This window comes from Mus caroli, unplaced genomic scaffold, assembly GCF_978045245.1.
Source record: "Mus caroli unplaced genomic scaffold, Mus_caroli_1 scaffold_4, whole genome shotgun sequence".
NCBI classification, from domain to species: domain Eukaryota; kingdom Metazoa; phylum Chordata; class Mammalia; order Rodentia; family Muridae; genus Mus; species Mus caroli.
The window spans coordinates 114,889,018-114,901,641 of record NW_028227259.1 but is presented as its reverse complement, the minus strand read 5'-3'; the positions used below and the strand labels follow the sequence as shown (position 1 = coordinate 114,901,641).

The window sequence follows — 12,624 nt, the reverse complement described above, 5'->3', positions numbered from 1 at the left end:
GACATTCATGCCTCCCACATCTAGGGACCTGTGTGGTTGCTTCCATGACACGCTCATATCAAAGGGAGAGGCCACACCTAGACAGCAGACAGACACATCAAGGCTTTCTGTAGCAAGGTGGAGGAAGAGATACTGGGGTGGAAGGACTTTCCGTGGGGGCCCTTCCCCAGTACGTGCAGAACCAGGGCGGAGTGAACTATCTGGAAGTCTTCAGCACAGGCAGTTCCTTCTTCCTGTTAGCCCTTCTTCCCCAGGTCCCTTTGTGAGGCTTTGCCTCCCAACGCCCAGTGGGATCCCAATTGAATAGGGATCACATCAAGACCCATAAGGCTACTGATTCCTGGTTTTGTTTCTACTACTTTCTGTTACCAGACATCCCTGTGGTTCCCCTAACTGTAGACTCCAGAAGTGTCAGTGCTGGCCCCTATTACTCTACCTATAGGAAGGAGCAGGTTCTGAGCTAGGTTGGCCACACTGTGGCACACTGCTGCCCCAGGGCCTTTGCACTGGTCCCTGGTTCCCTTGGATTATGTTTTCCCCCCTGCATACACATGGGACTCCCTATCCCATTTCAAGCTGTGGTCACCTTGAGTCATGGTCCTCAGAGGTGTCCAGCCCAGTCCCCCAAGTCTCCGTGTGTGGCTTTAAACCTAATGAAGCCAAGAGTCTGAGCAGGGAAGTATCCCGAGTCAGCCAGATGGGTGTTGGAAGGACGGGCGGCTGCAAGGATGGAAGCAGGGATTGACAAAACTCCTCATCTCTGGAAGAGTGACAGAGGTACATACATTCTCAACGGTGAGAATGCTCAGGGTGAATCAGACAGCCTGAAAATGGGGGGAATGAAGTAACAGAGAAGGAACTGGGAACCCATAGCTGCTTGCCCAGGTTTCATGTTGTCTGTGCATCATTCTTTGGCAAAATTAGAAAAATAAGAGTAATGTGTGGGTTGGTGAGATGGCTCAGTGGGTAAGAGCACCCAACTGCTCTTCCGAAGGTCCAGAGTTCAAATCCCAGCAACCACATGGTGGCTCACAACCATCCGCAACAAGATCTGGCGCCCTCTTCTGGAGTGTCTGAAGACAGCTACAGTGTACTTACATATAATAAAAAAAAAAACAAAAACAAACAACAACAACAACAAAAAAAAACCCAGTAATGTGTGAAGTCAGATGTGGTGACTCACATTTGTAATCCCAGCTCTTGGGAGGCTGAGGCAGGAAGGTTGCCAAAAGTTGGAGGACAGGAGCTGTGTATGGTGGTACACACCTTTAATTCCACCATCTGGGAGTATATATATGAGAGAGATTTCCAGGCGGGTCAGGGCTACATAGTGAGACCGTTTTATGTCATTAAACACATCAGCGTCCGGAAATTGGAGCAGCTTCTGGAAATAACAAATGCTGGGAAACTTGATGGTCCACACACCACAAAGCCAGTGGTGTAACTGAGAGAGCATCAGTGACCTCCCAATGCCAGGGTTGGTGCCATGGGCCAGGCAAGGGCCTGCTCAGTAGCACTGAGTCGGTGCTGGGGCTATCTGGGCATCTGCAGTTATTACCTGCTGAGTGGTTCCCTGGTGCATTCCTAACCTGCACATTTTAATGAGGTGGTTTCACTTTTCAAGCCGCGCCGATGTAGAGCTTTTCCCTTCTCTGGAGAACCGCATCTAGACTGGCTTGGATCCTGGTGGGAAGCCCCACCCATTGGGTCCACCCCGCTAGGCGCGTCCCAGAAAGACTTTTGTCCGCCTTCGGCCGCCTTCCAACGCTTGCCCGCTTCCGCCTTCGTGCACGTGGTCAGCTTCGGGGGTTCCGCGGCGCCGTGAGTGGGTCCGGCGGGACTTTCCTCCCTCCTCGAGCGCGCCGGCTGCGCGATCTCTAAGGACGGGGTGGTGTTGTTGGATGGGGATGGGCAGGGGCTACGGGGGTCACAGGTCAGCCTAGGATCTGGGGCGCCGCAGGGTCAGAGCCAAGAAATCTGGAAGACGGGGCAGGGAATTCGGGGCTGCAGAGTTCGGAGGGGATCGCTGAGGTTCGGGGTCGGCGCCCGCCACCCCGCATCGCATGGGCTTCCCCCGCCTGTGGGCCGCACTGCTGAGAGCCTGGGGACGGTGGACTGCGCGCCCAGGCCCGCGGGTGCCCGGGTAAAGACTTCCGCGACCGCCTGCCTCTGTACCGAAAACCCAAGACTGTCCTGAGCTGTCTGCTTCTCCTTGCTTACCTGTGTCTTGTTTCCATCGCTGCCTTGTACTGCCCCGCCAGAGCACTGCCTGCCTGTGTGTCCAGCTCAAACTCCTCCCGAGTTGCCGCTGTTGTCCAACCTCAGTCACTCTTGTCTTTGGTGAACCGGGCTGGTTGGTTTGTCTTTGGGCAAGGTCTTTCAGAGACCGCGGAGGCAGGCAGAGCTGGGTTCTGGTCTTTTACCACCTTGGTCACTCATGCCTGTTTTTCTCAGCCTGCCGCCTATGGCTGGAAACAAGGTGCCACCAGCGCTGGCCTCACACCAACCGGACAGGAAGGGCCGAGGTGGCTGGGTCTGGGAGGAGACGGAGCATCCTGCCAAGAGGGTCAAGGGCGGTGAGGATGAAGAGCCCCCACGCAAGCTGCCAAAGCGAAAAATTGTGCTGCTCATGGCCTACTCGGGCAAGGGCTACCACGGCATGCAGGTGAGGAGGGCTGCGGCTAGACAGCCCCTACCTGAGGCAGCCCTTGGTTCCCTGATGCTACTCAGAGCCAGGCCCATCCCAGGAAACAGTAATAAAACAAAAACAAACAAAACAAAAAAAAACCCCGCAGAATCCTCCATAAGAGGCTTGGGTGGTTTTCTTCCACTATGGGAGCTGATTCACATGTGACCTTGGGAGCAGTGAGTCTTCATTGTCAGGGTGCTGCCTGCACAGTACCTGGGGAACTGTGTGACATGGGCAGGCTTACTGAATGTGGGGACCAGATTGCTGCCAGGTGCTACCTGTCCAGCATCCTGAGGGGCCAGGGGCATGCTAGGCTCTCTCTCTTATGAAAGCATCCTCCCCACGCCCAGTGTGGGTAGAATCTTGTTCATTCTTGTCATCTCTGCTGTTGACATTTCCTTTTTTTAAAAAAAATTGGATATTTTATTTCTATTTCAAATGTTATCCCCTTTCCTTGTTTTCCCTGATCCCGGAAACCCCTATCCCATCCCCCCTGCTTCTATGAGGGTGTTCCTCCACCCATCCACCCACTCCCACCTGCCCTCGATTCCCCTCCACTGGACTGGAGCATCTATCTAGCCTTCATAGGACCGAGGACCTTTCTTCTCATTAATGTCTGACAAGGCCATCCTCTGCTACATATGCAGCTGGAGACGTGTGTACTCCTTGGTTGATGGCTTAGTCCCTGGGAGCTCTCGGAAGTCTGGTTGGCTAATATTGTTGTTCTTCCCATGGGGTTGCAAACCCCTTCAACTCCATTGTTTGAATTTGTAATTTTCTCTCAGACAAATTTGAACCTTTAATTTCTTCGGTGTATATGGGTGGTTTGCCTGCCTGCTTGTCTGTGTACTGTGTGCATGTTCTGCTCACAGGCCAGGAGAGGGTGTACCATCCCCTGGGGCTGGAGTGACAGGCACTTGTGAGCTGCCATCTGGGTGCTGAGAATCAAGCCCACTCCTCTAGAAGTGCTCTTAACTGCTGAGCCGTCTCTCTGGTCACTTTCCCCACTTTTTAAAACCTTGATCTTGAGCCAGAGGGTGGAGTTCGTTGCTGTGAGGTGTCCAACCAGAACAGTGGCTCCGGAACGGAGTCTGACCAGACATGATGATGACTTTGAGAATGAATGACAGAGGTTTCATGTAGCCCGACTGGGATGGTGCTGCATAGCCTGTCTTCCTGGCATCCGGGAAGTTGATGCAGGAGGATTGCCAAGTTCAAGGATAGTCTGGGTACAGTCAGGCTTTGTCCCTCTCCAGTGAGAAACACATAGGCTTCAGCAGTGAAACTCAAGGTGCCTTTGGGCTGGACGGTGCTTTTCACATGGCCTAGGCTGTGATGTTCCTGAGGAAGCACAGACTGCACTGCTTCTGGGATGACTGGTCTGCTTTTGGGGAGTGGTTCTGACAGTGCAAGGTTTTTTTAAGGCTGTCTTTTCTCAGTAAATATCCTGTTTATCTCTGTTTACCCACTTGGTATGGCAGAGATGCCCGTCTCACATTGCTGAGTGAGGCTTGTAGTCACTTTTTGTTACGGTCTTTTTATGTTGCTTGGGAAGTGTTCCTGACTTCGTCTATGGCAACGGGCCACAATGGGTAGAGCAGGCTATGAAAAGACTGTCTCAGCCAGGGAGCGTGGTTGAAGTGTTCGCATGCCCTGCTATCCACGTGGGAAGGTTTTTCCCTGACAGTCTTGGACCTAGTCTCTATTGTGAGGATTGGTGGGATGCTGACGTGTCTGACCTCACGGGGTCAAGGACACCATAAACATATGGTTAGGGAAGGCTGAGAGGCACAGCGCTGGAGCTGGTTGCAGAAGTGATGGTCGGCTTTCTGGAGTGCATCTGTCCTGAGAGCTCATGAAAACAGGTTATCCCCTTTTTTCTTTAGAGGAATCTGGGGTCCTCCCAGTTCAGGACCATCGAAGATGACTTGGTATCGGCATTAGTCCAGGCAGGTTGTATCCCTGAAAACCATGGCACAGATATGAGGAAGATGTCTTTCCAGCGGTGTGCTCGCACAGACAAGGTATGTGTCCTACTTGCCTGCGGCTTCCACTGTCCCATGGTCTCAGGGTCCACCTGTCAGAAGGGATCCTAGCCAGCGGGTCATGACTGTTGAATCATGATAGCAATTTTGATAGTAGTGACATGGTGTGTATTCTGTTTTACTTAGGGAAAAAAAAAAGAGCTTAGGTTGGCTGAGTTGGTGGCACTTGTCTGTCATTCCAGTATTCGAGGGAAGGGGCGTATTGTTTTGTTGTACGGAGGGCCAGGAGTGGGCCGCACAGGACCCTGTCTTCACTGGCCTTTGCTTTCCTTGGATAGTTCTGAAAAGAGAGAGAGATGATTTATTGGGTTGGAGAGAGGATTTGGCAGTTAAAAACAATTACTTAGAGTTCAGTTATTAACACCCACATCCTGCAGCTTACACTTCCCGTAACTCCATCTCCATGAGATCCAATACCTCTGGCATTTTTGGGTACCTGTGATGTAATTATGCATATAGAGAATATACATTAGTGAGAGAGAGAGAGAGAGAGAGAGAGAGAGAGAGAGAGATGACTTGCGGGTGGTGGTGGTGCAAGCCTTTAATCCCAGCACTCTGGAGGCAGAGGCAGGTGGATTGAGGAGTTTGAGGCCAGCCTGGTCTACAGAGTGAGTTCCAGGACAGCCAGGGCTACACGCTCATCTGGAATGCCACAGGTTCTGGGCAGAGATCACGGAGGGCTGTTTTGGTTCTAACACAAGGCAGGTCTCACAGTGATGGGAGTTCTAGGTCCCAGAGAAACAGCCTAAGGGCTGGAGAGATGTCTCAGAGGTTAAGAGCACTGGCTGCTCTTTCAGAGGTTCCTGAGTTCAATTCCCAGCAACCACATGGTGTGGCTCACAACCACCTATAATCAGATCTGGTGTCCTCTTCTGGCCTGCTGTATACATAATAAATAAAACTTTAAAAAAAAAAAAGAAAGAAAAGAAAAAGAACACAATGAACAGTAGCCTATAGTGCAGCGGTTTGTACTGGCGTCCCCAGCCTCTGGCATTTCTTCTGTCTGTCCCCGTAGCCTTTGAGGACCTCTGCCTGCTTTTGCCTTACACTGGCTTCCTCTTCTGCTAGGTAAGGCTAATCCTAACAGTCTATCATTTATCTACACAGCCAAGGTGTGTTCACTGCAACACTCAAGTCAGTATGAGCACCTACCAGTGGGAACTGTCTTCATTCTGTGTGGGCACTAGGCCTTTTTAAAATTACAACTTTAATAATTTCATCGCCATCTTCCTTATTGTGTGAGAGTATGAGTGTGTCTGAGAGAGGCTGTCAGTCCTCCATGGGTTTCAAGGATCCACAGGCTTGTGGGGCAGTGTTAACACATACTTGGCCATCTCTCCTGCCCAGGTGAGAAGTCTTTGACAGTGTTGTGTACTTACATGACAGGCATATTGCCACATGGCTTGTGACTGATGGCCTAGCTTTTGTACTTCAGATCACACAAACAAGTCCCACTGTCTCTGATTGACGTGGGTATTCATCCTGGACTCAATTTCTAGTTGATGATGGTTACATCTTGGGGTTACATCTTGAGCAGATATATCACATTCCCAGGCCTGGGACATATAGAACCATATGGCTGGGCCCTTGTTGGTAGGATTTATGATTGGATTCACCTCTGAAGGAGCCTGCTGTTATCAGGGTGATAACAGATATTCCATAACACAGCTAGGCATGATGAGGCAAGTGTCCCAGAACTTGGGAGAACTCCAAGTTTGAAGATAGCCTGGGCTACAGAGTTCAAGGCTAACCTTCAATATATAACTGGACTCCATCTTACAACAAACAAGAAGTGGAACACTGTCATCCAGCAGGGGAGGAGGGATTGTGCCAAGATGGTTGCAAGTTAGAGGTTACTTTGGTGTACGTGAGTGAGTTCCAGGCTAGCTAGGGTCACATATGGAGACCCATTCCCCAAAGCACCCCCTCTTCCACTTTAGGGCCAGGGTGTGAGGGTTGTGTTGGAGGATGAGGCCCCTAACTTACCCATCCTCTCTGCTGTTTTCTTTGCAGGGTGTGTCTGCAGCTGGGCAGGTGGTATCCCTAAAGGTGTGGCTGATTGATGACATTCTGGACAAGATCAACAGCCACCTTCCATCCCACATTCGGATTCTGGGTGAGCTTCCCTGTGTGACCACCTGAGTGGTCTCATATGGACAGAGGCTGTGCTTGCTCTGGCCAAGCAGGTTCTCAGAGGGGTGCTGTGAAGGTTCACTGTTGCTCCCTCAGGACTGGCTAGCTGAGAGAGAAGTTCCATGGCCTTTGGCTGTACTGCTCTAATAGTATGCGGGGACTTTTCTCATCAGCAGTGGTTATGAGCATGCGTTTGGAATCGGGTTGGGTGCCTGTCAGGGCAAGTGGCACCAGAACCACAGTGTCAGGATGTCCCACCTTCGAGGTGTTTCTGCTCACCTGGGTTTTCTACATCCTGTCCCACAGGATTGAAGAGGGTCACAGGCGGGTTCAACTCCAAGAACAAGTGCGACGCCAGGACCTACTGCTACATGCTGCCCACCTTTGCCTTTGCTCACAAGGACCGGGATGTACAGGACGAGAGCTATCGCCTGAGTGCAGAGACCCTGCAGCAGGTCAACCGCCTTCTGGCCTGCTACAAAGGCACCCATAACTTCCATAACTTCACCTCGCAGAAGGGCCCAAGAGAGCCCAGTGCGCGCCGCTACATTCTGGAGATGTACTGCGAGGAGCCCTTCGTACGTGAGGGCCTGGAGTTTGCTGTGATCAAAGTGAAGGGCCAGAGCTTCATGATGCACCAGATCCGGAAGATGGTTGGCCTGGTGGTAGCCATTGTGAAGGGTTATGCCCCTGAGAGTGTCCTGGAGCGCAGCTGGGGCGAGGAGAAGGTGGATGTGCCCAAGGCACCGGGGCTTGGCTTAGTCCTGGAGAGGGTTCACTTTGAGAAGTACAATCAACGCTTTGGCGGTGACGGGCTGCATGAGCCCCTGGACTGGACGCAGGAGGAAGGGAAGGTGACTGCTTTCAAGGAGCAGTACATCTACCCTACCATTGTCAGCACTGAGCGGGATGAGCGGTCCATGGCCCAGTGGCTCAACACTTTGCCGATCCACAACTTCAGTGGCACTGCACTTGGAGCGGCTGACACAGGTGCCAAGGTAGGAAGGTGTTTGGTCTCGAGTGTTTGTGGTGTGCATATGTGCGTTAGCTGGGTAGGCTGAGTGGTAGGTAAGGAGCTGAGTGGTAGGTAAGGAGCTGAGTCGCAGAGAGTCCCCAAAGTCGCACAGTCCCTGGAGGGGTGGGCTACCTCCTGCTCCTGCCCCACCCCTATGCAAGGTTTACTCATGGGCTGGCATGGGGCTTCCAGCTGCTAAGCAGTGTATCTGGTTACCTCTAAAGGCGTAGGCTGCTTGGGCCTGCTTGGTCAGCTTCATTCAGTCTGTTTCTATTCCTCTAGTAGAGTACTTTTTTTTCCCCCAAAACAGGCTTTCTCTGTGTAGCCCTGACTGTCCTGGAACTCACTTTGTAGACCAGGCTGGCTTCGAACTCAGAAATCCTCTGCCTCCCAAGTGCTGGGATTAAAGGCGTGCACCACCACTGCCCCGCCAGTGCTTTTGCTCAGCAACAAGCACTTGGCACTATACCCAGGATTCCATCATTTTTCCCTAGGCCCACACATGGGAGTGCTTCCAGGTTGGGTCTCATGGTCCTTTTCCTGTTCCCCTTTCCTACAGGTCCCCAGTTCCCTGGAGGGCAGTGAAGGGGATGGAGACACTGACTGAAACTGTAGATCCTGCCACTGCTGTGTGTGCTGAGGCTGGAATCTCTGCACCTGCCTGTCACCCAGGATGGGGGGAGCCAAGAATTCAGGGGCCAGCTTGTGGATGTAGCCTGGCTTCATAACCTCAGGATATTAAATTCTCATCCCAGGAATCAGCTGCCGACTTTAGCCCATGCATCGTGTGTATACACCTTAGCATGAAAGGGCACTTTTTAAAAAAAGAAGTGATTTTTTTTTTCCTATTAAATATGTTTTGCTTAGTGAATTATTCTTTGCCTATTTTCCTTTTCTGGCCGTGAGATGAGTGCAACACTGCTGTGTTGGGGATAGCTGAGGGGTAGGCACAGAAGGTCAGCACAGGGTGTGGTTGGCTGGGCAGGCAGTAGGTGTAGCCACTAGCGGTCTGCTCCCGGCTGCTGCTGATACTCTTTTCCTTCCGTCCGGACCTATCCTTTGAGACCATCCCCGTTTTCTCTGAAGTGGCTACACTGGTGATTTCATGCTGCCTGTTCTTGGGGAGGCCTCAAGGGGGACCGTGCTTCAGCAGCCCCTACCTTCATGCCCTGGTATTCTTCCCTTCCTTCTGGGTCTCCTTTCTTACGTGCTCCCACATCTCCCTCATCCCTGGACACCCACGGCCACTTACTCAGCACTAGGCTTGGAATGCCCCTTCAGTCTACAGTGTACTCCTCCCAGACCTCTCTCGCCTTTTATGGGTGAAGGCATTCTCAGATCTCTAGCACAGTCAGTGCTATGGGGCCGTTAGACCTACACAGATGGCTTCATCCCATGACCTGCATTTTCGGTTTGTTCGGAATGGCGAGCAGGCAGTTTTAGAGGAGTAACAGCTCCGTGAGGCAGGGAGGGGTCAGAGGAGTCGGGTTTGCCTTCCAGCAGCAATATGGTGGCTCGGAACAATCTGTAACTCCAGCTCCAGATGACCCAACAGGCTGCATTCAGGCAGGCAAGACATTTATAGACAATTGATTTTGGGGGTTAGTGGGATAGCTTAGCAGTTACAAGTGCCTGCTGGTCTTACAGAGGGCCCAAGTTCAGTTCTCAACACCCATGCTGTGCAGCTTATACCCACCTATAATTCTAACTCTAGAGGATTCAGCCCTCTCTCCTGGCCTCTGAGGACACTCGTTGCATATCCCACACTTAAGACACACGTGCACACTCCCAATTAAACAAATAAAATCTTTTTTAAAAAAGTATGTGTGTGGATGTGTGTACATGTAAGCTCCCTAATGTGGGTGCTAGGAACCTCATTCTGTTTGTTTTTTTTTTTTTTTTTTTTTTGCAAGAGCAGTAGTGCTCAGAAACCCTTGTAAGTTTCTAAAAATTATAGAGTGTGTGTGTGTGTGTGTGTGTGTGTGTGTGTGTGTGATGTGTATATGTGAATGTCTGTGGAAGCCAGAAGAGGGTGTCAGATCTGGAGCTAATTACAAATGGTTGTGAACCACCTGATGTGGGTTCCGAGAACTGAATTCAGGTCCTCTCATGGCTAAGCCAACTTTCCAGCTATCCTGAACATTTTTTTTTTTTTTTAAGATTTGTGTATTTCATTTATATGAGTACACTGTAGCTGTCTTCAGACACACCAGAAGAGCATTGGATCACATTACAGATGGTTGTGAGCCACCCTGTGGTTGCTGGGAATTGAACTCAGGACCTCTGGAGGAGCAGTCCATGCGCTTAACTGCTGATCCATCTCACCAACCCCTATCCCGAGCTTTTAAAAAGATCCTTTATTACAATTTTAGAGTTTCATGCATGTATGCATGAGTTTGGTCATATCCACCTTCTTTTCCCCTTATTCCCTACAACTTCCTCTGGCTCCTTCCTAACACATTTCCCTCCTGTTTTTTATCTTGAGATGGGGTCTCATGTATTCCAGGACAGCCTCAAACATGATGAATGGATGAAGCCAGCCATGAACCCCAGATCTTTCTGCTTCAGCCTCAAGTTCTGGGATTATAGCAGTGGTTCTCAAACATTCTGATGCTGTGACTCTTTAATACAGCTCCTTATGTTGTGGTGACCCCCAACCAAATTTCATTGGTACTTCATAACTGTAATTTTGCTACTGCTATAAGTTGTAATGGAAATAAATATCTGACATGCCGGATATCTTATATGTGACCCATAGGCTGAGAACCACTGAATTACAACTGCTACCAAGCTCAGTTAATTTCTTCCTTTTTTTTTAATAGTGTATTAAAAATTATAATCTTTTGGCGGGCAGTGGTGGCACATGCCTTTATTTAATCCCAGTATTTGGGAGGCAGAGGTAGGTGGATTTCTGAGTTTGAGTCCAGCCTGGTCTACAGAGTGAGTTCCAGGACAGCCAGGGCTGCACAGAGAAACCCTGTCTCAAAAAAAAACAAAAAAAAAATTTATATATATATATATATATATATATATATATATATATGTATGTATATATATATATATGTAAATAAATAAAATCTTTTTCAAACTCGTACTACAATCTTACCTCCTCTTGGGTCGTGGTTTCTTGTGCATTTCTGTGATGTCTAATGATGCTGAATGTATTTTCAGACTTCTGCTCGCTGCGTCTCAGGCGCCTTTTTGTTCATAGGGCTAGTCCCCTATTTCCCACGGAGACCGAGCACACCCAGAGGATGCTATCAGGTCTGCCCGAGCTTTCCTAACCAGCCTCCCCCGCTGGAGCGAGTCGCCAGGTGGCGTAACTGAGCGAAACTCGGGGTCCGCCTCCAACTGACGAGACCACGCCCCTTTCCGAGTCTACCCGAACTTCCCCGAGGCCTGAGGCTCCGCCTCGTACCCATGAGGTCACGCCCCAGCCCGCTTGCACCGCCTCAGCGCCCAGCCCTGCCCTGCGCGTGCGCCGACTCGCCTCGTCCTGTCCGAAGCGGTCCCGCCTCGCGCGGATGAGGCCTTGCGGAGGCGGCCCTGAGGTGGCTCTCCGCTCTCCAAACCCCGCCCAACGCGCCTCCTGCATACAGCTCCGCCCCTAGCTGCCTGCTTAAGAAGCCGCTTCGGTCCTGCCTCCGCGGTCAGCAGCGCCTCAATTTCAGGCGACCTCGCGCGGCTGCGAGTGGCCCTACAGGATAGGTACCGTTAGTCCCTCGCCGCGCGCCGTAGCACCGGCGCTGCTACTTCCTGTGCCCGTGGACCCGGATGTGCCGAGCGGCTGCGGCGCGCTCGAGCCTCCCGGCTGTCCTGACGCGGCGGAGCGCGGCTTTTGCTCGCGGTGCAAGCGAACGGGACAGCGTCAGCGGGTGAGAGGCGGGACGGTGGGTGGCAGGCGGCGACGGCGGCATGCCGAGCGGTTGTCTTTAGCGGTGCTGCTGCCGCTGGCGTCGCGGCGGGCCCAGGCCGCGGCGGCGCTTTGTCGTGGGCGGGCGGGGCCGAGGGGCCGGGTGGCGCTGAGAGGGACCGGTCGGTGGCTCGGTGCGTGGTCCGGCCTCGGCAAGGCCCTTCTCTGGTCAGCGCTCTCGAGTGCGCCGTTCTTTCTGGGCAGGCGCGCGGCCGTTTCCGAGCGCTCGGGAAGGCGGGGCTCTTAACGCCCGCGGCACCGTTGGTCCGCGGCGCGCAGGGCTTCCTTTCGGGACGTAGAGCCTTGAGCAGAGGCAGAGCGGGAAGGACGCCGGGGACCTGGCAGAACTCCCGGGGCCGGGGCTCGAAGGTGAACCATCAGCCGGCGAGCCGCTGTCTCCGCAGGTCTGTCCCTAGGTCCAGTATCCAGGAGCACCGCGACTTAAAATTGGGGGTTGCGCTCATTCCTGGCACTTGTAACTTGTGCTCTCGATTATACGTGTGGCAAAAACGGTCCTTGTTTTGTTTCATTTTTGTTTTTGTTTTGTTTTTCCATTTTAAGTCAGGGTCTTACCGTGGAGCCTTGGCTGGCCTTTTAACTCGCTATTTAGACCATGCTGGCCTTGAGCTCACGAAGATCCGCGATTCTTGTACCTGGTGTGTGTGTATGTCTGAGAGAGAAGAGAGAGAGAATGAATGAATGAATATAAATTGTACAACTTGGATAGCCACAAGGCAAACCGCATGTTAACTTTAAATCTTCTTTTTACGTATTTAGGTTTTCTGAGACAAAAAAAAAAAAGTCTCATGGAAGTCCGAATCAGCCAGGA

The 12,624-nt window shown here is 51.7% G+C and overlaps 2 protein-coding genes across 11 annotated transcripts in view; both read left to right on the top strand.

Moving 5' to 3' along the window:
* Nucleotides 1–1,769: 1,769 nt before the first annotated feature.
* Pus1 (pseudouridine synthase 1) lies at nt 1,770–8,756 on the top strand. 4 transcript variants are annotated; one of them, XM_021163633.2, is made up of 6 exons: nt 1,770–1,795; nt 2,455–2,665; nt 4,576–4,713; nt 6,748–6,850; nt 7,174–7,865; nt 8,442–8,756. In XM_021163633.2, the coding sequence occupies exons 2-6, from the start codon at nt 2,465–2,467 to the stop codon at nt 8,487–8,489; spliced, it is 1,182 nt and encodes a 393-aa protein (XP_021019292.1). In that variant the 5' UTR covers nt 1,770–1,795; nt 2,455–2,464; the 3' UTR covers nt 8,490–8,756. The 4 variants fall into 4 exon arrangements, with proteins under 4 accessions (XP_021019292.1, XP_021019291.1, XP_085693152.1 ...); XM_021163632.1 differs by having other exon boundaries at nt 1,772–1,821; XM_021163631.2 differs by having other exon boundaries at nt 1,780–2,143.
* Nucleotides 8,757–11,625: 2,869 nt separating this feature from the next.
* Nucleotides 11,626–12,624, top strand: part of Ep400 (E1A binding protein p400) — a 107,445-nt gene continuing 106,446 nt past the window's right edge. For all 7 annotated transcript variants that reach the window (XM_085837025.1, XM_085837023.1, XM_021163040.3 and 4 more), the window contains exon 1: nt 11,626–11,757. The gene's annotated coding sequence lies outside the window, so the exon portion shown is untranslated. The remainder of the gene's footprint in view (nt 11,758–12,624) is intronic.

Bases quoted from the DNA above. Each gene is read 5' to 3' on its own strand.
- Pus1 (XM_021163631.2), top strand. From the start codon at position 2,064: ATGGGCTTCCCCCGCCTGTGGGCCGCACTGCTGAGAGCCTGGGGACGG. The intron at 4,714-6,747 runs GTATGTGTCCTA...TTTTCTTTGCAG, and splicing joins GGTGTGCTCGCACAGACAAG to GGTGTGTCTGCAGCTGGGCA. The intron at 7,866-8,441 runs GTAGGAAGGTGT...CCTTTCCTACAG, and splicing joins CGGCTGACACAGGTGCCAAG to GTCCCCAGTTCCCTGGAGGG.